The sequence below is a fragment of the Myotis daubentonii genome, chromosome 2 (genome assembly GCF_963259705.1).
Source record: "Myotis daubentonii chromosome 2, mMyoDau2.1, whole genome shotgun sequence".
NCBI lineage: Eukaryota > Metazoa > Chordata > Mammalia > Chiroptera > Vespertilionidae > Myotis > Myotis daubentonii.
The window spans coordinates 53,683,435-53,705,645 of NC_081841.1; the positions used below are offsets into that span (position 1 = coordinate 53,683,435).

General features: G+C 43.3%; 1 protein-coding gene across 10 annotated transcripts in view; it reads right to left on the reverse strand.

Moving 5' to 3' along the window:
* Positions 1-22,211, reverse strand: part of ATF7 (activating transcription factor 7) — a 114,758-nt gene that overhangs the window by 6,740 nt on the left and 85,807 nt on the right. For 7 of the 10 annotated variants that reach the window (XM_059683053.1, XM_059683048.1, XM_059683054.1 and 4 more), the window contains 8 exons: positions 20,793-20,911; positions 16,318-16,458; positions 14,436-14,593; positions 12,900-12,999; positions 12,266-12,379; positions 11,494-11,646; positions 5,783-5,980; positions 3,867-3,975 (listed from right to left, as the gene is read on the reverse strand). In XM_059683053.1, the coding sequence (XP_059539036.1) occupies positions 3,867-3,975; positions 5,783-5,980; positions 11,494-11,646; positions 12,266-12,379; positions 12,900-12,999; positions 14,436-14,593; positions 16,318-16,458; positions 20,793-20,911 (1,092 nt within the window). Of the gene's footprint in view, positions 1-3,866; positions 3,976-4,917; positions 4,951-5,782; positions 5,981-11,493; positions 11,647-12,265; positions 12,380-12,899; positions 13,000-14,435; positions 14,594-16,317; positions 16,459-20,792; positions 20,912-22,211 lie in introns of those variants that run through there. The other 3 variants (XM_059683050.1, XM_059683047.1, XM_059683055.1) reach the window with 2 other exon arrangements.

Consider the following 22,211-nt stretch of genomic DNA (forward strand, 5'->3'; position numbering starts at 1 on the left):
CCTTAGGAAGCTCCCAGTCTAAGGGCTTTCTTACCAGGGATATCTGTGCTTACCCTACTAACAGGTTGACATGTTTATCTCCTCAGAGCCCTGAGTCTCTCAGAGGTAGAGACAGTGTCTCATTTGTATTGTGTTAAATACCTACTATAATGTCTACATCATAAAGCAGGAACTACATTCATTTTTGCTGTAACAAATTAGTTTAATGGAATGACTACATGTCAGAGTTCTTGTAGGGACTGAGTAGAAAACTTACTGTATATAGATTTCACACCGATAGATACTCAGCCCCCGTCTTCCTTTCTGCTAAGGGCCACCTGGATATTTATAACATCATTCGAGAGCCATACAAAGTTATCAGCTTAAAAATCAGTCTGCTGCCTGTGTTTGTTTGGGGTGCGGTTTTTCATGAAACCCTGTGGATTTTTACTTTGCATCTTAAATGTTATACTGCAGGCCACAGGCATGACAGGCAATGAGCAGGTGAAGAAACAATGGGAAAGTGTTCAAAAACTCCTGTGTTGGCTAATGGGCTTCTGAATGTATCGCTGTGGTCCACAGAGAAGGCTGAAGGTAGCAAAGAGATGCTGTATCAGCTACTGCAGCCTTAAAACAAAGTTGGTGTCTCTTTGGACTTTAAAATTGTTCCTATGCAACTTATCTTATTAGTCTTCTGCCCTAGCTGGTTTGGCTCAGTGAATAGAGTGTTGGCCTGTGGACCGAAGGGTCCCGGGTTCGAGTCAGGTCAAGGGCACGTACCTTGGTTGCAGGATCCCTGGCCCTGGTCGGGGTGCATGGAGGAGGCAATCAATTGATGTGTCTCTCACATTGATGTTTCTCTCTTTCTGTCCCTCCCCTCCCCTCCATCTCTCTAAGGCTCAACGGTAAAATATTCTCAGGTGAGGATTAACAACAATAATAACAAAAAAATTAGTCTGCTATCGTTGGTCCCAAACATTTAATTAACTTACCTGTAAAGATCAAATGATTTTGTGGGCCCGACATTCCCCACCCCTGCTTTAGCTCATGGAAAGTTTCTAAAATGGTTGATCACACATTGTAAAACACTTAATGTTGGTTTATAGAACACTACACTCAGCTACTCAGCTAGTTTTCCTCCTACCTTCTAAGCTGCTCATTCTCAGTCATTTTGTGGGTTCCTTCTCATCTCTCTGACCTCAAATGTTGTAGTACCCCAGGGCTGAGCCCTGGGACTTCTCTTTTTCTACCTATGGGCTCTCCCTTGACAATAGTATTTCATCCAGTTTCATGGCATTAAAAACTAACTAGCCCGGCCACGGTGGCTCAGTGGTTGAGCATCGACCTATGAATCAGGAGGTTACGGTTTGATTCCTGGTCAGGTTACATGCCCAGGTGGGAGGCTTGATCCCCAATCATGCAGGAGACAGCCAATCAATGATTCTATCTCATCATTGATGTTTCCATCCCTCTCTCCCTCTCCCTCTCTAAAATCAATAAAAATGTATTTAAAAAACCTAACTATACACTGCTGACTCCCATCATCATATCTTGCAGACTTTCCTCTGAACTGCAGACCCACGTAACCAGCTGTCTGCTTGACTCCACCTTCAAAACAAATAGGCTTCTGCCCAGCTCGTGTGGCTCCGCTGGTTGAGCCTCGTCCCATGTACTGGGAGGTGGTGCTTTGATTCCCAATTAGAGCACATGCCCATGTTGTAGGCTTGATCGGGGTGTGTGCAGGAGGCAACCAATCCATGTGTCTCTCTCACACTGATGTTTCTCTCTTTCTTTCTCTCTCTCTTCTTCCCTCTCTCCCTCCTTTCCATTTTCTCTAAAAAAAAAAAAAAAATCAATGGGAAAAATATCCTTGGTGAATATTAACAAAAACAAACAAACAAAAAGACTGACAGGCTTCTTAAACTCACCTTGTCCAAAACTGAGCTCCAAATATACTTCCCAATTCATTTCCTCCTACACTTTCCCCTATTTCAATTAATGACAAATACATTCTTGCAGTTGCTTGGGCCAGAAACTTTGGTGTAATTTTTATTCTTCTTGTTCTCATATATACTGTCCCATTTGGCCCATCATCAAACCCTGTCACTCTAAATTCAAAATATCCTGGATTCAACTTCTTCTCACCACTTTCACTTCCACCATCTTGGTCCAAGGCTCCAACAACTCTTGTGCAAATTGCAATAGCCTCCCGAGTGGACTGCCTGCTTCTGCCCTTGCACCCCTGCACTGACAGAGTGATCTGTCCAAATGTGAGTCAGATCAGTCATTTCACAGCTCTGCTGAGAACCCTCTGACGGTCCCAGTGCAGGGTGAAGGCTGAGGTCCTCACCATGTCTGACAAGGCCCCACACAAAGATACTCCCTTTACCTTCCCTATCTCATCTCCAACTAGTCTCCAGGCCCATCCTCTCCAAGCCAGCCACGCAGCCTCCTTGATGTTCCTACAATGTGCCAGGCAAGCTCCCACCTGGATCATTGTCTTTGCTCTTCTTCCTGCAGTACTTTTCTCCCACATGAGTGCATGGCTAGCTCCCTCACTTCCTTAAGGTCTTTATTCAAAAGCTACTTCATAAAAAACAAAAAAACAAAACCAACCAAACAAAAAAAACCCTAAAAGCCACCTTATCTAAAATTTCAACCCTGCTGCCAACACTGCGTATTTCTCTTCATGTTTATTTTTTTTCTTCCAAGCATTTACTATTTAAAAATTTTTAAAAATACGTTTTTATTGATTTCAGAGAGAGGAAGGGAGAGGGAGAGATAGAAACATCAATGATGTCCTAGCCGGTTTGGCTCAGTGAATAGAGCATCAGCCTGGCGACTAAAGGTTTTGATTCTGGTCAAGGGCACAGGCGTGGGTTGCAGGCTTGATCCCCACTAGGGGGGGTGCAGGAGGTAGCCAATCAATGATTCTCTCTCATCATTGATCTTTCTCTCTCTCTCTCCCTCTCCCTTCTTCTCTGAAATTAAAAAAAAGAAAAAAGAGATAACTAGAAAGATGGTAGAGTGCCTAACACAAATTAGGTTCCCAATAAACATAGTCACCCTTTATCTGTGATGGTTAATTAGGAAAGTTCTACATTCTAAAAAAAATTTTTCCCCCACAGTACTGGTTGCTCCACAAAGGCTGCTCCCTCATCAGTCTGGACCCCCCAGAACATTGAGAATAGAGTTATCCTATATAATAAAAGCCTAATATGCAAAGTGTCCAGTCGTCCATTCAACCAATCAAAGCATAATATGCTAATGATATTCTAAGGCTGTTCAACCACTTGCTATGATGTGCACTGACCACCAGGGGGCAGACACTCTAATCCAGGGGTCCTCAAACTACGGCCTGCGGGCCACATGCAAATACAAATATTGTATTTGTTCCCGTTTTGTTTTTTTTACTTCAAAATAAGATATGTGCAGTGTGCACAGGAATTTGTTCATAGTTTTTTTTTAAACTATAGTCCGGCCTTCCAACGGTCTGAGGGACAGTAAACTGGCCCCCTGTTTTAAAAGTTTGAGGACCCCTGCTCTAATCAGTAGGTTAGCTTGCTGCTGGGGTCTGGACGATTGGGACTGAGCGAGAGGGGCCAGACATGCCCTGGAGCCCTCCTGCAGTCCTTCCCCAGCTAGCTAACCTCCCGCGTCCCTCCCGGCCCTGACTGTGCACCGGTGGGGTCCCTCATCCTGGCCTGACCCCTCACGCAATCCGGGACCCCTCAGGGGATGTTGGAGAGCTGGTTTCCGCCTAGTCCCGCAGGCCAGGCCAAGGGACCCCACTGGTGCACGAATTCATGCATTGGGCCTCTAGTAAAATTATAAACATTTGAGACACTCAGTACATTCTGACCTTGCTTAGGTTGTAAGCCACTCACCTAAGTAGCCTTGGGTCTTTTTCTGTAGTGCAGTGACTGGACAGTCTTTATGAGCTAACAGCAGCTGTTTCAACTGAGCCACCTCATTGCGTAGTAATGTGACTTCATTCTGAGGAGGAAGGGAAGAAAACAGTATCAAGAAAATCCATCCTTCACTCTTTAACCCCCAGTGACCATCTCTCAAAGTGACGACAGAATGCTGCCTCGATTTTCTCTTCCAAATCTGGAGACTTCTGACCCAGCAAGGCTTCAGCTAGCCCAGGGCCAGTAGAATCATGAGTTCAATGACAGGAGCTGCTTACAGTGTAAGGTAGGGATTTACAATAGAAAAATTACTCCTATACAGGATAAACATGATTATACCAAAATTAATAATGCACATGTCCTTTGACTAAGAAAGCCGACTTCCATGAATCTATTTAACAGAACTACCTACTCAAGTGCATACAGTGTTCACTGCAGCACTGCTATTCCAGCAAAAAGTTAGAAACATTACAAATATCCACACCTTGTAATGTAACCACACTATAGAGTGTACTACTATACAGCTATTTTAAAAAACTGTATGCCCTGACCAGTTTGGCTCAGTGGCTAGAGCGTCGGCCTGTGGGCTGAAGGGTCCCAGGTTCGATTCTGGTCAGGGGCATGTACCTTGGTTGTGGGCACATCCCCAGTAGCGGGTGTGCAGGAGGCAGCTGATTGATGTTTCTCTCTCATGGATGTTTCTAACTCTCTATCCCTCTCCCTTCCTCTCTGTAAAAAATCAAGAAAATATATTTAAAAAAAACAACCACACACAATCCCTCCCTGACTCCCCTACAAAACTATAAATGAAGACAATATTTAGAAATACATATATGTCTGGACCCTGGTTGGGTAGCTCAATTGGTTAGAGCATTATTGCGATACACCAAGGTTGTGGGTTCAATTCCTGGTCAGAACACATACAAGAATCAACCAGTGAATGCATAAATAAGTGGAATAACAAATTGATGTTTCTTTCTCTCATTCTCTCTAAAAAAAGTGTCTGGTAGGTGCACATCACACTTACCTACAGGGAAAAGAATGAGACTGGAAAGGCATGCTGAAGAGGGATTTTGTGGGGTTTTTTGTTGTTGTTGTTAATCCTCACCCGAGGATTTTTTCCATTGATTTTCAGAGAGAGTAGAAGGGAGGGGGAGGAGGAGAAAGAGAGAAACATCTGTGTGAAATAGAGACACATCAGTTGGTTGCCTCCAGCAGCGCCCCAACCGTGGGGGCCAGGGATCAAACCTATGATCCAGGTATGTTCTCTTGACTGGGAGTTGAACCCGTGACCCTTAGGTGCTCAGAGGTGGGGTGGAGTAGGGGTGATGCTCTAACCATTGAGGACACCAGCCAGGGCTTGACTCTGTGTTTTTATTCTACCTGTTTGTGTGTATGTATGTGAATATATTACATTGCAATGAAATATTTTAAATAACCAGAAGAAGGAAAAATATTCAAGAAAATGTATGGATTATAATTGTTCTATTTTTGCTTGTGTGACTTTTTCTTTCTTTCTTTTATTAAGCTGCATTATCTGGGGCAAATGCATTTCCCTTTGGGTATTCCATGACCCCAGTCAGAGTTTACTGATGAGTTAAAAGAGCATCCTGGGGTGCTTAATCTAATTCCCTTCATCCAAATGGGTCTATGAATAAATCATTCCAGTAGCAGATTTGGCCATTGATGATGTCTTTTCCAATCCCTGGGGAAGAGATTTCAACTCTGACAGTAAGAGATTCTTTCTGCATTCTTCCTGGAACAGCTTCTGTATCTGTCTATCTGTCCTAACTTAAATAATTACCATCTTCTATTATATTGTCCCACTTTTTTCTGATTCAACACCACTTTCAAGGTTCAACAATCTCAACAACCATCTAGGCCCCACTCACACTCAGCTGAATGTTCTGAGAAGTGAGTTCCTCTGCCTTCTTCTCTAGAGAGGACACCCATAGCTTCCGCTTCTGCCGGCAGCGCGAGGCAGCAGCCCGGTTGCGCTCCAGAAAGCGCTGCCGCCGCTCATCCGGATCTTCATCCACTGTGCGCCGCCGGCGCCCTCCGGTACTCGGAGTGGGCTGGGCTGGTGAGACCTGTTGCCCAAGAAGGAAGAGGAGTTACTTGAAAGGAACTGAACCTGGTGTTAGGTATATCAGTAAGACCCGGTAAAGGGATGTATCAATCTCTGTAACCACAGCAAGTCTCATCACTATGTATACCCTTAGCTTCTCTTTTGTAATTGTTCCTCATTCTGTCTCCCATTTCCTTCCAGTCTTCTCAAGTCCCATACGTAGACAACCAGAGTTCAGTTGGAAACTGATTATTTCTGAGACAGACAGACAAAATGAAACTAGGATCACTTTTTGTTTCTTAGGAATAGGGAATCTGTTAGGGAAGGAAAGCATAAAGGAGAATATCGGGAACTTTTAGCAAGACTGGAATAAAAAGTTTACAAATCACTGATTTGGACAAGCAATATATACAAACAACTGAATGCTACAAGTTTCAGAAAAGAAGAAAAGATTTTACTACTAGTGAGAATTAGGCTATTATGGAGAACTATGGATTAGTATATTCTTTTTATTCACAATCCTCATCAACCCTCCCTCCATCCTGTTTGTTCTTTTTTAAACAGAAGAGCATTTTTTAATCCCTTTATAAATTGGTGATATAGGGTTGTCTTTTGTCCTCAAACTTCAGGCTGATGTCCTTTGGCTTTTGGATCATCTTCCTTTCTGTTAAGCTGATAGACCAATGTTATAATAGCGGCAAAAATAAAAATGTAGAGAGGTAAACCATCTGCATAAAACAAACTATATAATGTAAAATGCCACCAAAAGTAAATATGTTCTAGATCTGTTGCTATTAAAGAAGATCTATATTAGTTCCCCAATGCTAGAGCTCACATTCGTTGTATGAGAATAAGCATGAGCTTATAAAAAACAGAATCTTAACTCCACTTCAGGCCCTACTGAATCATGTTCCTCATTAAGATAATCGAGAGATAATTTTATTTATTCAGACTAATATCGCTCCCAAAAGAAAAAATGGGGAGGAAATTTCAAATTTAATTTAATGAACTAGAAGCCTTAGATCAATGCTTCTCACTACACCTAGGGAAATTTACACTAATTCTTTTGAAATTCAAAATTTCTTCTCTGCCCTGAGCTCACTGGACCACATGTAAAGGTTGACGCTTTACCAAGGATGGGGAAAAGGAAATGATAGGTTCCTATTCTCTCACAGGCAACTCACAGCTCATGCAGGGAATGGATGTGAAACAACAGCCCAAGAGAGAGGGAAGAACGAGAAGGAAAGGGATCCGTGGTGACTAAAAAGGAGGTCGCATAATTTCCTCAAGAGGCAAAGCAGCACAACTCAGGCAAGCGGCTACTGCCCTGCCATCGCTAAGGGCTGGCGTCGGGAGCGGGCACATGAGGGCGGGCAGGCTTGGCTTCCAACAAGAAAACTCCAATGACGCTTTAAAGCAGCATATGAAAGGGATTAAACCTGGTGTTAGCTATACCAGGTTCTACCTCTTCGTGTGTATGTATGTGAATATATTACATTGTAATGAAATATCCTACATTACATGTTAGGACATGTGGTGGTAAATGAAGCAGGTGGTGACATCAGGAAAAGGGGCTGGGCAAAGAATGCAACTGTAGAAACCGATCTCAGATTGTTGTCACCTGTCTAGTACAGATAATACAAAACTGAGGCCTATTTGGTTTTCAAAGAAATTTACTAAAACTGAGGCCTCCTTGAGAAAAGAACTGGGCATCTAAATAGGACTGCCCTGTCTTAAGGGGTTAAATTGATAAGGAAAAGTTGAATTTTTGTGTTTGTTTACTGAGCCATCTTAATACTGTGACATCACATATTAATATATTACTATTTGATTTTTGCTATAAAATATAATCAAGTAAGGTGGGGTTTGTTTTTTTGTTTTTTGTTTTGTTTTTTGCTATAAGATAATTTATTGCAGACTAGCCAATAATCTCCTATAACAATGGCACATACAATAATTAACAGCAAATATGCTTAGTTTCTTGTTTAATATAATGACCAACAGAGATGTGGACAACGCAGAGTCCTCAGAAAGTCCAGGAAGCTGCTACCAAGGATATTAAAGGACCATGTCATTTCTGTGAGCAAAGGCCTGGGAAGTCCACGTGACCCCTCGAAAGAGTTTGTCTCTAACCGCCCAGGGAGTGTTGAGGCCCTCCTCCATCCAGCCTGTATAGAGGGATCGTAGACCAAGTTTCTTCCAGGGGGCTGAACATCTGCGAGGGGGACATAACTGACCGAATGAAAGGGAGTGAGGTCAAAGGCTAGATTCATGCTACAAGGGGAGGACAGCCAGAAGGCAGTGGCCATAAGTGAGGAGGATTCCTTCTAGACTAATTTCCAAAAAATTTTGGCTCTGTTCAGAGCTTAGCCAAGAAGAAAATATAGTCCCCTCTCCCAGATCCTTCAACTAGCCCTCAGATGCATACACATAAGAACAGCCCCTCATGTCCTGAAGCATCACTTCTCTTCTTACCTCTGGTACTTGGGTTCCAAAGAATATTCTGCTCAAGGCTCTGAAGCACCATATGAGCCTGCTTCTGCTCATGACAGATATAAACTGGGTAAGGGATTAACAGAGCTCATTTTTAGAGGTATCTTGTTCAGTTCCAAGGCCTTTTTCTCACTGGAGGCACACAAAACCAGTGGATTCTGCTCAAGGGACAGTGTGACTTCTATTCTGTGTGCTCCTGCCCTGACTATACTTCAATCCAGGCTACAGGGCTCAGTGATACCTACAGGGTCAACTGACTACTCAGCTAGCCAGGCACAAGCTCCTGGCCCTCTACACTTGTTCTTCTAGTGACTGGTACATGGGGGAGTACCTTCTAATGACCGGCACATGGGAGAGTACCTTCTAATGACTGGTACACGGGGGAGTACCTTCTAATGACTGGTACACGGGGGAGTACCTTCTAATGACTGGTACATGGGGGAGAACCTTCTAATGACTGGTACATGGGGGAGAACCTTCTAATGACTGGTACATGGGGGAGAACCTTCTAATGACTGGTACATGGGAGAGTACCTTCTAATGACTGGTACATGGGGGAGTACCTTCTAATGACTGGTACATGGGGGAATACCTTCTAATGACTGGTACATGGGAGAGTACCTTCTAATGACTGGCACATGGGGGAGAACCTTCTAATGACTGGTACATGGGGGAGTACCTTCTAATGGCTGGTACATGGGGGAGTACCTTCTAATGACTGGTACATGGGAGAGTACCTTCTAATGACTGGTACATGGGGGGGGTACGTTCTAATGACTGGCACATGGGGGAGAACCTTCTAATGACTGGTATATGGGGAGTACCTTCTAATGGCTGGTACATGGGGGGGTACCTTCTAATGGCTGGTACATGGGGGAGTACCTTCTTTTTTTTTTTTTTTTTTTTTTTAATATATTTTATTGATTTTTTACAGAGAAGAAGGGAGAGAGATAGAGAGTTAGAAACATCGATGAGAGAGAAACATCGATCAGCTGCCTCCTGCACATCTCCTACTGGGGATATGCCCGCAATCCAGGTACATGCCCTTGACCGGAATCGAACCTGGGACCTTTCAGTCCGCAGGCCGACGCTCTATCCACTGAGCCAAACCGGTTTCGGCAGGGAGTACCTTCTAATGGCTGGTACATGGGGGAGTACCTTCTAATGGCTGGTACATGGGGGAGTACCTTCTAATGACTGGTACATGGGGGAGTACCTTCTAATGGCTGGTACATGGGGGAGTACCTTCTAATGACTGGTACATGGGGGAGTACCTTCTAATGACTGGTACATGGGAGAGTACCTTCTAATGACTGGTACATGGGGGGGGGTACGTTCTAATGACTGGCACATGGGGGAGAACCTTCTAATGACTGGTACATGGGGGAGTACCTTCTAATGGCTGGTACATGGGGGAGTACCTTCTAATGACTGGTACATGGGAGAGTACCTTCTAATGACTGGTACATGGGGGGGTACGTTCTAATGACTGGCACATGGGGGAGAACCTTCTAATGACTGGTATATGGGGAGTACCTTCTAATGGCTGGTACATGGGGGGGTACCTTCTAATGGCTGGTACATGGGGGAGTACCTTCTTTTTTTTTTTTTTTTTTTTTTTTAATATATTTTATTGATTTTTTACAGAGAAGAAGGGAGAGAGATAGAGAGTTAGAAACATCGATGAGAGAGAAACATCGATCAGCTGCCTCCTGCACATCTCCTACTGGGGATATGCCCGCAATCCAGGTACATGCCCTTGACCGGAATCGAACCTGGGACCTTTCAGTCCGCAGGCCGACGCTCTATCCACTGAGCCAAACCGGTTTCGGCAGGGAGTACCTTCTAATGGCTGGTACATGGGGGAGTACCTTCTAATGGCTGGTACATGGGGGAGTACCTTCTAATGACTGGTACATGGGGGAGTACCTTCTAATGGCTGGTACATGGGGGAGTACCTTCTAATGACTGGTACATGGGGGAGTACCTTCTAATGACTGGTACATGGGAGAGTACCTTCTAATGACTGGTACATGGGGGGGGGTACGTTCTAATGACTGGCACATGGGGGAGAACCTTCTAATGACTGGTACATGGGGGAGTACCTTCTAATGGCTGGTACATGGGGGAGTACCTTCTAATGACTGGTACATGGGAGAGTACCTTCTAATGACTGGTACATGGGGGGGTACGTTCTAATGACTGGCACATGGGGGAGAACCTTCTAATGACTGGTACATGGGGGAGTACCTTCTAATGGCTGGTACATGGGGGAGTACCTTCTAATGGCTGGTCCAACTGGATAAGGTGTAGTATGGAGACGGGGAGACATGGGGTGTGGATTGGAGGTATGTCTACCAAGAATGGCTGACACTCTCAGAAATGTCTGTCTCCCTTTATGGAAAATCTCCCTATGCAGTAACACCCTAGCACCACAGACCTACTGGTCAGGGATTCATGACCCTTTCTGTGGGAAACCAAACTCCCACCACCCCAAAATTTTCTTTAAATTTCTTTAACTGAAGGAGTCAGCCTCTTAACTATGAGGACCTGAGCTGGCTACATAGTAACTCTCACTGGCCCTGATTTGTGGAACTGGTGCCATCTGGTTGGCACAGGAGCTCAGGTGCTCAGGTCCCCTCCTCCATGGAAAGAGGCTCTGATTTGAGCTTCACAAACTCTCGAGCCACTTCGTCATTGCTCAGGTGGATTTTTTTTAAAAGACAATAGATGGGAAAGAGATTAGGAGAATCTCCTTTGTCTGGTACACATACACCATTCTCATATAGATAACACCAAAAATTAAGACCTCCTCTGTGACAGTTCTGCATTATCTCGTCTGCTTACATGTAAGTATAACACAAGGGTGAATAAAGAATGGTGCTTTTTACTGCTGTCAAATTGTCAACAAGAATCAAAGCACAGGAAGGTGCCCAGAAAGCTGAAATCTATTCTTCTCTAAATTTTCTGCTCATTGAAAAACATAGGGCATAAAAAGCAATGGTGACATAGCTGGTTCCCCCGTCTAAGGGCCCAACTGACCTGTGGCTGGGCAGGGGAAGGGGCATCAGGGTGCTGGATGAGGATCTGGCTCTGCTCAGGACGGGCTGTCACCATGGTGCTGGCAGTACCCACCACCATTCCACAACCACCATTGATTGAGGAGACTTGGTTGGTTAGGGTGGCTTTTAGTCTCTGTGGAAAAAGATAAGAAAAAGAAAAGGTTGTCAAGGGTGAGATTCTATCGAGGGTGGGAAGAATGGGCTTGGATTTTATTATTGACTTACAGATAGCTAAAATTTCCACAACAATTTTCTCTTAGCAGAGGAAATAAAAGAAAATGGGGCGGGGGGGGAGAGTGTGCACCTGGATCCCTAAAATGCCTCTCTATTCCCTGGCTATCATCCTGGGCACAGTTGGAGGGTGGGGGTGGCTGAAGCAATAGAGTCCAGATGAAAGCTCTCTCCTGGAACCTGGCCAGGTGCTGGTTACACAGCTATTCACCTCTTGGCCAGCTCTCCTGCCCACTCATCCACTCTCCATCTGTCACCCTGGAACTGAAACTGCAACTGTTCCTCTCCAAACAATCTGTGCTGCCTCTTCACTGCCATGGTCTATGTACCAGGCTCTAAAGGTGGAAGGGAGGAGATGGAAGTCCTAAATCAGGGTCTCTTTTCCTATAGACCTCACAACAGGGTATCTTTAGCTTTGCCAAGTCCCAGAAGGTTCCCTTGCTTGGCTCACTTGAAAAACCTAGGCTGATACCACTTCTCTTAGAAAGAGCCAATGTTGCCCCAGGCTGGAATATACTCACCATCTTGGCTTCTGATGGCATGGGGTGGCCAGAGGGAGAAATGGAGCCACTGCTGTTAACTGGTGGGCCAGGAATACCAGGAATGTTGGGCACCATAGACACAGGTCTGGCCAGCTGGATCAAGAGAAGGAAGAAAAACCAGAAGGGAACATAATAGTATTGGTGGGGCAACAGCTTCCCAAAATGCAGTGATTTTTAGATTGGCACATTAGGGCCTGTTCTGTGCAACCTGCCCATAGGGCATACAGGAATACAGGGCTCCTGGGAAATACCTCCCCCCATAGCACTGAGTCTAATCTTCCAATGCTATGACAACTTCTATGGGAAGGGCTGGGGCTATATTGAGGAAAGTGGTGGGCAATTTGGAAGGTGCTAAGAGCCAAGTGAAAGCAACCAATCAGCAGGCTGGCAAGATCAATTCCTAGACGAGGAGCCAATTGTCCAGATGAGTCTTTGTCTAGTGTTCCATGGTACTGGATTGGCAGAGGTTAGTGAAGCGTTTGGGCAGGCTTCTGTGCTCCACTAATACAGACCAGAGCCCACTTTTCCCTGGGGCTCATGTGTTTAAGAGCATTCAGGTGGAAGGGAGGGTGTGTGTGTTGGTAGGGCTGGCTGTCCCAACTGCAGAGCTTACCGATATAACAGAAGGCATCTGTACTGGAGGCCCTGGCAGCACAGGCATGGTCTGCCCATTAGCAAGATGCATGACGAGAGGAAGGGAGCCCGTGGGAGACCTAGAGGACACATGAAGTGAAATGCTCACAATACAGACCTTTTTGCCTATGGATCTTTATTCTACATTATAGCAGATTTTCCAGTCTTCTCTAGTTAGGGAAGCTAAACGACAACATTGTATAATCTTGACACCCTTGTGAAGGTGGAAAAAGCAGGGAATGCTACAAGATCTTTACACTTTGCAAATTATGCAAATACCACTGAACTCAAATAGGTGGGCAGCAAATCCTATTAAGAGTTTTGAACAACTGCCCTGGCCAGTGTGGCTCAGTTGGTTGCATCATGCTGGGCACTGAAAGGTCGCCGGTTTGATTCCTGGTCAGGGCACATGCCCAAGTTGTGGGTTCAATCCCTGGTTGGAGTGCATATGGGAGGCAAACAATCGATGTTCCTCTCAAATTGATGTTTCTCTCTCTTTCCCTCTCCCTTCTTCTCTCTCTAAAATCAACAAAAGCATATTTGAAAAAAAGAGTCTTGCCCAACCAATGTGGCTCAGTGGTTGAGCACTGACTTATGAACCAGGAGGTCATGGTTCAATTCCCGGTCAGGGCACATGCCTGGGTTGCAGGCTCCAACTCCAGTGGGGGTTGTGCAGGAGGCAGCAGATCAATTCTCTCTCATCATTGATGTTTCTATCTCTCTCTCCCTCTCTGAAATCAAGAAAAATAATTTTTTTAAAAAGAGTTTTGAATAATTAAATAAACTCCTTATCACTGCCATGTATAAATTCTGTCTTGCCTTAGATGAGGGAGACTTGGACCAAAGTTATTTTGCAAAGGTGAATTATGCCATATGATAGCCAAATATGAATAAGTTTCTCTTGTTCCTTTCCACATTTTGCTTTACCCTATCCAAAAAGATGTCTCTTTGTATTTTTCCTAGTGGGTCCACAGAACAATAAAGCTTCAGAAGGCTGAATTCTGACAGTAACCTCTTAACTCAATGGGTACCTAGGGATAGGATGTCAAGTCATCCCACTATGAAATCTGTACAGGCTGTGCCATGAGTGAAGACAAATAGACAAAATTAGAGGTAGCAAAGACCAAGAATCCTAACTGGAACTGAGGGAAACACTAAAAAAAAGATGACAATGTGTTTCAGTCCCTCATTCAGTAGTGCTCCAATAAACATCTACTGAGTCAGGTCAAGAACTTATATAGTTTCCTGTGTGACCTCCATCATTATGATGAACTTCCTAAAGTTTTAAGGATTCTCCTTTTAGATCAAAGAAGTATTATGCCTCCAAACTAATGAAGTATTATCCTCAAATAAATACTTGCTGGTCTACTCAAAAGGGAGAGGAATCTATTTATTTTGAGAGACAATCATAGTGACTCATTTTCTTTGAGTGTTCAAACAGTCCCTGTTTTATCAAATAATTTTACAAAGTAGAAAAAAATTCAGGCTTCATGATTTCTCTCTGCTCTTTACTTACCCCAGTTGCCTGTTGGATGGTGGAGCCTGTGTGATGACAGAGGTTGGGGAGGGAAGGGTTGGGTGAAGTGGATCATAGCCCAGGTGGAGAGGCAGGGAGCCAGGGCGTACAATGGTAGGCGTTGGGGTAGATATCACAATAGGCTTGGGGGCAATTTCCTGGGGGGAAGAGACCAACAGATCACAAAGTGCTTTCAGGGGCCGTTTATAGAGAAATAAGTAGCTGGTGAAATCTAGCACAAATTTATTGGAAAGAGCATTAGAGCAAGTCATGTTGTTCCAGGGTCATGGACCATACCTCACTCACCCATTCAGTAAAAATGCTGAGTTAAGACCTTTTGGCTATCCCCCTTTCATCAGGGATGATGCCCATATGAATGAGATGAGAGTTGAAAAATCACTCGAAATCTCTGTGGAAGCATTGTAGTATCATATAAATTCTAAAAATTTTTATAACTTTTCACAATCTAGATACTGTTATTCTAAACTTGATACTGTCACTGTAAACTTTATGTCCTGTGATCTCTAACAGGAAAAGGCAGGTACAGGTATAAGACTGGTGATAAGGCAACCCAATTATCTTTTTTAAAAAAGGGCTATGGAAGTTTAAATAATGATCAGATTGTAATAAAACAAACTGCTTCCCACTGTTAGGATCTTAGGTTACCAGTGGCCACACTGGCCATAAAACATCTCCAGACAGCTTCTAGGACCTGGCTGCTGATGAAAAGGAGAGAGGGGAAGGTTGTAATTTTTTTTTTTTTGCGGGCGGGGGAGCTGGGATGGAGGAAGTGGCGTTGTAATGTTTATGGAGGGAATGGTTTTAGAAGTTATCAAACCAAGTTTGGAGGGAAGTAAAATGAGCTATAGATGCATTATTCAAAGTGGATATTAAAATTAATAACTGCTGGTAGAACAATAGAGATTGGAAGGAGGCATGAGGGGGCTTCTGAGGTTCTGATAATACCTGGGCACTAGTTACAAAGTCTGTAAACTTTGTGAAAATTCAGTGAGCTGTATACTTACAATTTATGTACTTTTCTGTACATGTACTATATTTCAATAAATGTATAAAAAATACTTCTTCTTAAAATGTTTCCTTTAAAAAATATTCAGAATCCTAGTAGACACTCCCTGTAAGTCACTAGAAGACTTACCTCTGGGAAGACTTTTTAAAAAATTGTTTAATGTCCAATTTATAAACTAAGTGATTTTCTTTTTCACTTATTAATTAAAGTACTATATAAATACAGTAAAGTGCATTGACTAAGGTACAACTAAATGACTTTTTACATATGTAAAACCAAGACAGAGCCCATTTCTAGCACCCTGGAAGGTTCTCATCATCCCTTCCCAATCCATACCTTTCCCCACAAGAGGTTAAACATTATTCTGAGTTCTATCACCATCAAATAATTTTGCCTTTTCTTGAATCTGATGTAAATAAAATTACATAGTATGTGCTTCTGTGTATGATTTCTTTTGCTATTGTTCAATATAACATTTGTGAAATTCATCCTTATTGCTGTGTATATCATTAGCTTATTCTTTTTTAATGCCATGTAGTATTCCATTTTATAAACATACTACACTTTGTTCATTTTCTTGTTGATGGACTTCTAGCTTTTTTACTATTATCAATAAAACTGTTATGAACCTTCTCATACACTTCTTTGAGTGGACATACACACTAATTTCTTTTCTACATTGACTTAAAAGTAGAACTGCTGGGTCACAGAGTAGGTGTAATTTATATAAATCTTCTGAAAAATGAACATTTATTTGAATATATTCCATCTTCCTGTATCACACACTATACAACTATGAATCAAAATGCAATCTATTAATTAACATGTGGGATGACTTCCGATAGAGAATTTCACCTTCTCCTTGAGCACCGGGGAGCAGGGGCTGGAGGCGGGGCTGTCAGGCGGGGATGAGTCCACCTCCACGGGCCCCTCTTCTTTGATTTTAACGTCCGGTGTGGAAGGCAGAGACATGTCAAGGGGCCCCGCAGCCGCCTGCTAAGAGAGAAATGCGCAGAGTTTAACCCCACGATTCCCTTCAAGTTGAAGCTGTATCTTCCCAGTTAAAAGATGAGGGAATAAACTTCTAAGAAGTTTAGTCCTTGGTCAAAGTGCCAAACTGCAAGTCAAAGAAATGTGAAGCCAAGGTTTTATGTACAACTTTGGCCAAGTCCATTCAACTTCTCAGGGCTTCTGCTTCCCTAACTATGAAATGGAAATAACACCTGCTTCACCATGGGTGAATACTTAGAAAGATTCTGAAAGGGAAAAAATACTCACAATGCTTATAAAGACCCTGAAAGGAAAAAAAAGATGTGATTTAAATCCATCCAAGTATTGCCGAAACCGGTTTGGCTCAGTGGATAGAGCGTCGGCTTGCGGACTGAGAGGTCCCAGGTTCGATTCCGGTCAAGGGCATGCACCTGGGTTGCGGGCACATCCCCAGTGGGGAGTGTGCAGGAGGCAGCTGATCGATGTTTCTCTCTCATCGATGTTTCTAACTCTCTCTCTCCCTTCCTCTCTGTAAAAAATCAATAAAATATATTTAAAAAGAAAATAAATCCATCCAAGTATTATGATATTATTTTTCAGGAAAGTAAAATGATTCCTGAATCCAGTGCCTGCCTTTTCCCAACCAGCTCAATTGGCCACTGGAGAATTGTGAACACTTTTTCTGCCAACCAGATGATAGATTACCCAATTATCAAAAGCAAATAAAGACAAATTGATGATTAAAGTACTGAAAACAACACAAGAAAGACCTTTTCTAGGGTATGCCCCATGTTTGATGGTGATTTTACCCCCAAGTCTGGTGCTAGAAGCTGAAAGTTAGGAAGACAGAACTTCAGGGTAACGGAGAAAGGAAAAGCTGATCACTTGATCCGTGAAAGAAATGGGAAGTTGGTCCTAGGAGTAGGACTGGAGAAAACCAGAAATAAAAGAGAGTACATTTCTAGCATTGGTGCCACCACCTCACAGAACTGTGGAGCCATAAGTGGCTTTGCAGGGAAAAGAAACAATCCGAGATGGCCCTGACACTGCACCATGACAGGGGCATGACCCGATGGCATTGCAGTTCAGTTTTATGACTACGTCAATCCTTTGTTCTAGTCTTCCTAAATCCTAGAATTCTTGGCGAAAGAGGAGTTTGTTTCTAACTCTTCCTTTGCTACCTTAATCCCTAAAGATGTTCTTGGTAGTTGAGCAAAATGAAGATAGTCTTGTGACTACCACATTAGAGAAGGCGATAATGGTTCTTTTTCTCCAATATGATGGAGGTGAGCAATAGCAAAGATGGTTTCACTTCTGCATTTCTAAGTTATGAGGCCCACTAAGCTAATCCTGGGATCCCTGAAACCAGAGGGTGGTGGGAAGGAGAGGCCTCTCAACCACAGGTTTAAAATCCTCTGGGGCACATCCTAGAAAAGCTGTGGTTCAGGAAAGTTGTGGGCTCATAAAACACTCCTGGAGATAATCTTACATTGAATCTGTGCTTCTCATCAAGGCGAGGTGAAGACAGGCAGGAAGAAACACCGGGAGATACTCAGTGAGTAAAGGCCTGACCCACTGTGAAAGGCTTCTCAGAAGTGTCAACAGAGCAAAAATGGCAATGGAAAAGACCTTAAACTTTGCATGGGAGGCTAATTTTCTTGAATTTGCCTATAATGAGTTTGGTTTAAAATCCCTCACATCCTGGAGGAAAAAATTTTGACGTATTTCCTTTTTCTTTCTTTCTTTTTGTAATTCAGCTTGCTCAATTGATTGATTTCTTTGTTTTGGGAGAGGGAGAAATTATACCACACAGGATGAAACAACTGAAAAATGAGAGACTGCCCTGTCAGTGTGGCTCAGTTGGTTGAGCGTCGTCCCATGCTCCACGAGGTTGCAGATTCGATTCCTGATCAGGGCACATGCCCAGGTTGTGGGGTCGATCTCCAGTAGAGGGCGTGTAGGAGGCAGCCAATCGATGTTTCTTTCTCATCAATGTTTCTATCTCTCTCTCCCTCTTCCTTCCTCTCTCTAAAGTCATTAAAAACATATTTTTTAAAAAGAGAGACCTGTGTCTCCAAAGAAAAAGAATAATGAGTAGGTTAGTTCTGCCTTTTGAAAGTAGAACTACAAATACATGCCACTGAATTGCCCTGCCTTCTTTTAGTTTGAGGGAGGCAGCATGAGAAGAAACTCATAGAAAGGTATGGAATTTATAAAGACTTCCAGTGATATGGACACTTTATCTTGCATTCTTACTGGTATAATTTAAGCTGAATGGAAAAATCATGTACAATTCCCTCTCAGAAGACAACAGCTTTCCTGGACATTTTTTCTTATATTCTGGCTTTGCTATATTCTGATGGGATTTCATGTCTTACTTTGTCATGCAATTGTGGAGCATACATGTGGTTAATGTGTATATGTTCTGAGATCATATATTGGATTTTTCTGAATTATTAGGGAACACATACCTGATTTTTTTTTATGCAGATATCAATTATTTTTTTAATATATTTTATTGATTTTTTACAGAGAGGAAGGGAGAGAGATAGAGAGCTAGAAACATCGATGAGAGAGAAACATCGATCAGCTGCCTCCTGCACATCTCCTACTGGGGATGTGCCCGCAACCCAGGTACATGCCCTTGACCGGAATCGAACCTGGGACCTTCCAGTCCCCAGGCCGATGCTCTATCCACTGAGCCAAACCGGTTTTGGCCTGATTTTAAAGTGACCAATAACCCAGAATTTCAATTCTCAAGTAGAATAAATTTTGACCCTTTCCCTGAAATCCCTATACCATGGGAAGTATTTTTATTTGACTCAGTTTCTTGAACTATTTCCTCTGGTCTTCCAAATTGAAGGATTCTCTAGAGATTTGGAATATAAAGTCTAAAATCAGAATCACAGCACCTGAAGATGCGATGGTATTCCAGCATTTTAATCCTTTACACAGTTATCTACACTGAACGACCTACATGTAATTCCATGCGCTCGGTGACAGCTTCCACCTGCTGGCCATGCTTCTACCTCTGAGCCAAACAAAATAAAGTTAACCCTTCTTTTACATGAAAACTCTTCAAATGTTTAAGACTGAACTTTTGTTCACATTGTCTTCTCTTTCCAAGCAAAACTTCCTCTATTACTGTAAATATTCCCAAAGTGACATAATTTCTAGTTCTTTCAACCATTCTGGTTGATCTCCTTTGGAAAGCAGTAAGAACATCCTTCTTTAAGAAAACAGTTGGTTAGAGTGTCGTCCTGATAGCCAAGGTTGCAGGTCTGACCCACCAGTTAGGGCACATATAAGAATCAACCAATGAATACATAAAAAAGTGGGACAACAAATCGATGTCTCGATCTCTCTCTCTCTCTCTCTCTCCCTCTCTCTCTCTCTCACCCCTCTCTCTTTCTCAAATCAACCCATACATAAAAAGGAAAACAGGCAGAACAGTCTTCGCCAAGACTTGCTGTGGCTCCTGCTTCAACAGTGCTTGGACGGAACCAGTACTGACCCCCAACCCAGCTAGCTGCCCAGATCCAGCGTTCCACTACCTCCTCACAGGGCCCTGTGACTGCCCCAAGGCCCCCCCCGCCCCGGCTCCAATGCCACACATCTATCTGCCTTTCCTCAGCCACCCAGCATGAGGACCGTGCCCACCTCATAGGCGCTAGAACTGCCACCTGGACTTGGAGGCCTCCATCGACTGCCAGATCCGCCTGGAGCTCTATGCTTCCTAAACCCATCTGTCCACGTCTTTCTACTTTGACTGTGATGATGTGGCTTTGGAGAACTTTGCCAAATATTTTCTTCACCAATCTCACGAGGAGAGGGAACATGCTGAGAAACTGATGAAGCTGCAGAATCAACTAGGTGGCCGAATCGTCCTTCAGGGTATCAAGAAACCAGATCTCAGTGACTGGAAGTTTGGGCAGAATGCAATGGTGTGTGCATTACACTGGGAAAAAAGAGTGAATTAGTCTCTACTGGAATTGCACAAACTGGCCACTGACAAAAAATGACATTCATTTGTTTGACTTCATTGAGATTCACTACCTGAATAAGCAGGTAAAATCCATCAAATAACTGGGTGACCACATAACCAACTTGAGCAGATTGGAGGCCCCAGACACTGGCATGAAGACAGACTTGCATTGATCCATCGTCTGGACCCCCAAAAGACGTGGGTGGCTGACTAGGATTAGTGGGTATTCTCCGTCTCTATAGAACCAAACCTGTAATTTTGTGCTTTAACCAATTAAACAAATTATCCCAGGGCACAATGAGAATAGCCTAGAGTCAAACACCACCAGTTTTTCAGTATAAGTCCCGCCTCTTACCTTTTTCTCATCCTCATCTGCAGCTTTCTTGAATTCATGTTCAAAGGAGCTAGCTAGTTCATTGAAGAGCCCCACCTCCTCACAGTTCTTCAGGAATCTAGTTGGAGTAGGAGTTTGATCTGTAGACATGAAAAGAAAAAATTCAATTTTAGTTTTGACCTAAAATTAAAACTTGAGAGTATGTAGAGAGCACGCTTTATTCTTCTATTTGGAGAGAGTCTCGGTGTTAGGGCAAATTTGCTTTTATGGATCTCCAGTAGGTGAAGGCTGGTGCTAGGCCACCAGAGGGTGTCTGTGCTGTGTTGCCTCAAGGCCAGCAGAGGGAAGACAGAACAATGTTTTGTTGTGTGACTATCCATGTAACCACCTTTCTCCCAGAGGCTGGTTTTACCTCCCTCACCCGCAAACAAAACCAAACCACCCACCCAGGTGGAGTTTGTGAAACCTCCAGATTTGAAAATCAAGTATAGCTAAGCGACATTTTCTCTTTAAACTTACTCCCTGCTAGGTCTGAATTGAGCAGTTATAAGCAGATGAATGTTAACATCTGATGAGGAGAAGAAACCGAGGCTCAGGTGGTTGAGTTTGTTTGCTAACGCTACAAAATTAGAAATGGTGCACTGCCTTTCAGTGGTCACTGAGGTAAGGGTCTGCTACGTTCTGAAGGCATTCCAGGCAGATCTAGGGGCTAGGGAACAAGACAGCAAGATCATGAGCTAGAAAAGGAAACTGCAAACAATAGAACAGAAACCTCGGCCCAGAGCAAATTCCGGAAACCAGGATATTTGGATTTAGATTTGCCAGCCAAAATATCCTCTTAGGGGCTGCACAAATCTTTCCTCAACACAGTGCCTCTCTACCCTTGGGAAGAGGAAGGCTCTCCGTAACCCATGGCAACTTTTCAAGCAACCTGAGTTTTATTTATTTATTTTTAAAAAATGTTTAAACCTACTGTTTTTTTAAAAAATATATTTTTATTGATTTCAAAGAGGAAGGGAGAGGGAGAGAGAGATAGAAACATCAATGATGAGAGAATTATTGATCGGCTGCCTCCTGCAAGCTCCCTACTAGGGATCGAGCCTGCAACCCAGGCATGTGCCTTTGACCAGAATTGATCCCAGACCCTTCAGTCCGCAGGCCAACGCTCTATCCACTGAGCCAAACCAGCTAGGGCCAAGCAACATGAATTTTAGATCTGAACTTCTCTCTCCCCATTCTGTTTTTCTAGTTTTTCTCTTAGGTCAGCTGAATCTTGTTCCCTGATCCTAACTCTTTTAGATGGTTTTCCTTGACATGATAGTTACCTCAAGGATTCATCTCATACCCCAAACCACTAGGTTGAATGATAGAAATAGAACAATGTTTAAATAATATTTTAAGAAGTGACACCTGGTATTAAAATTGCTCCTTCTAGCATGA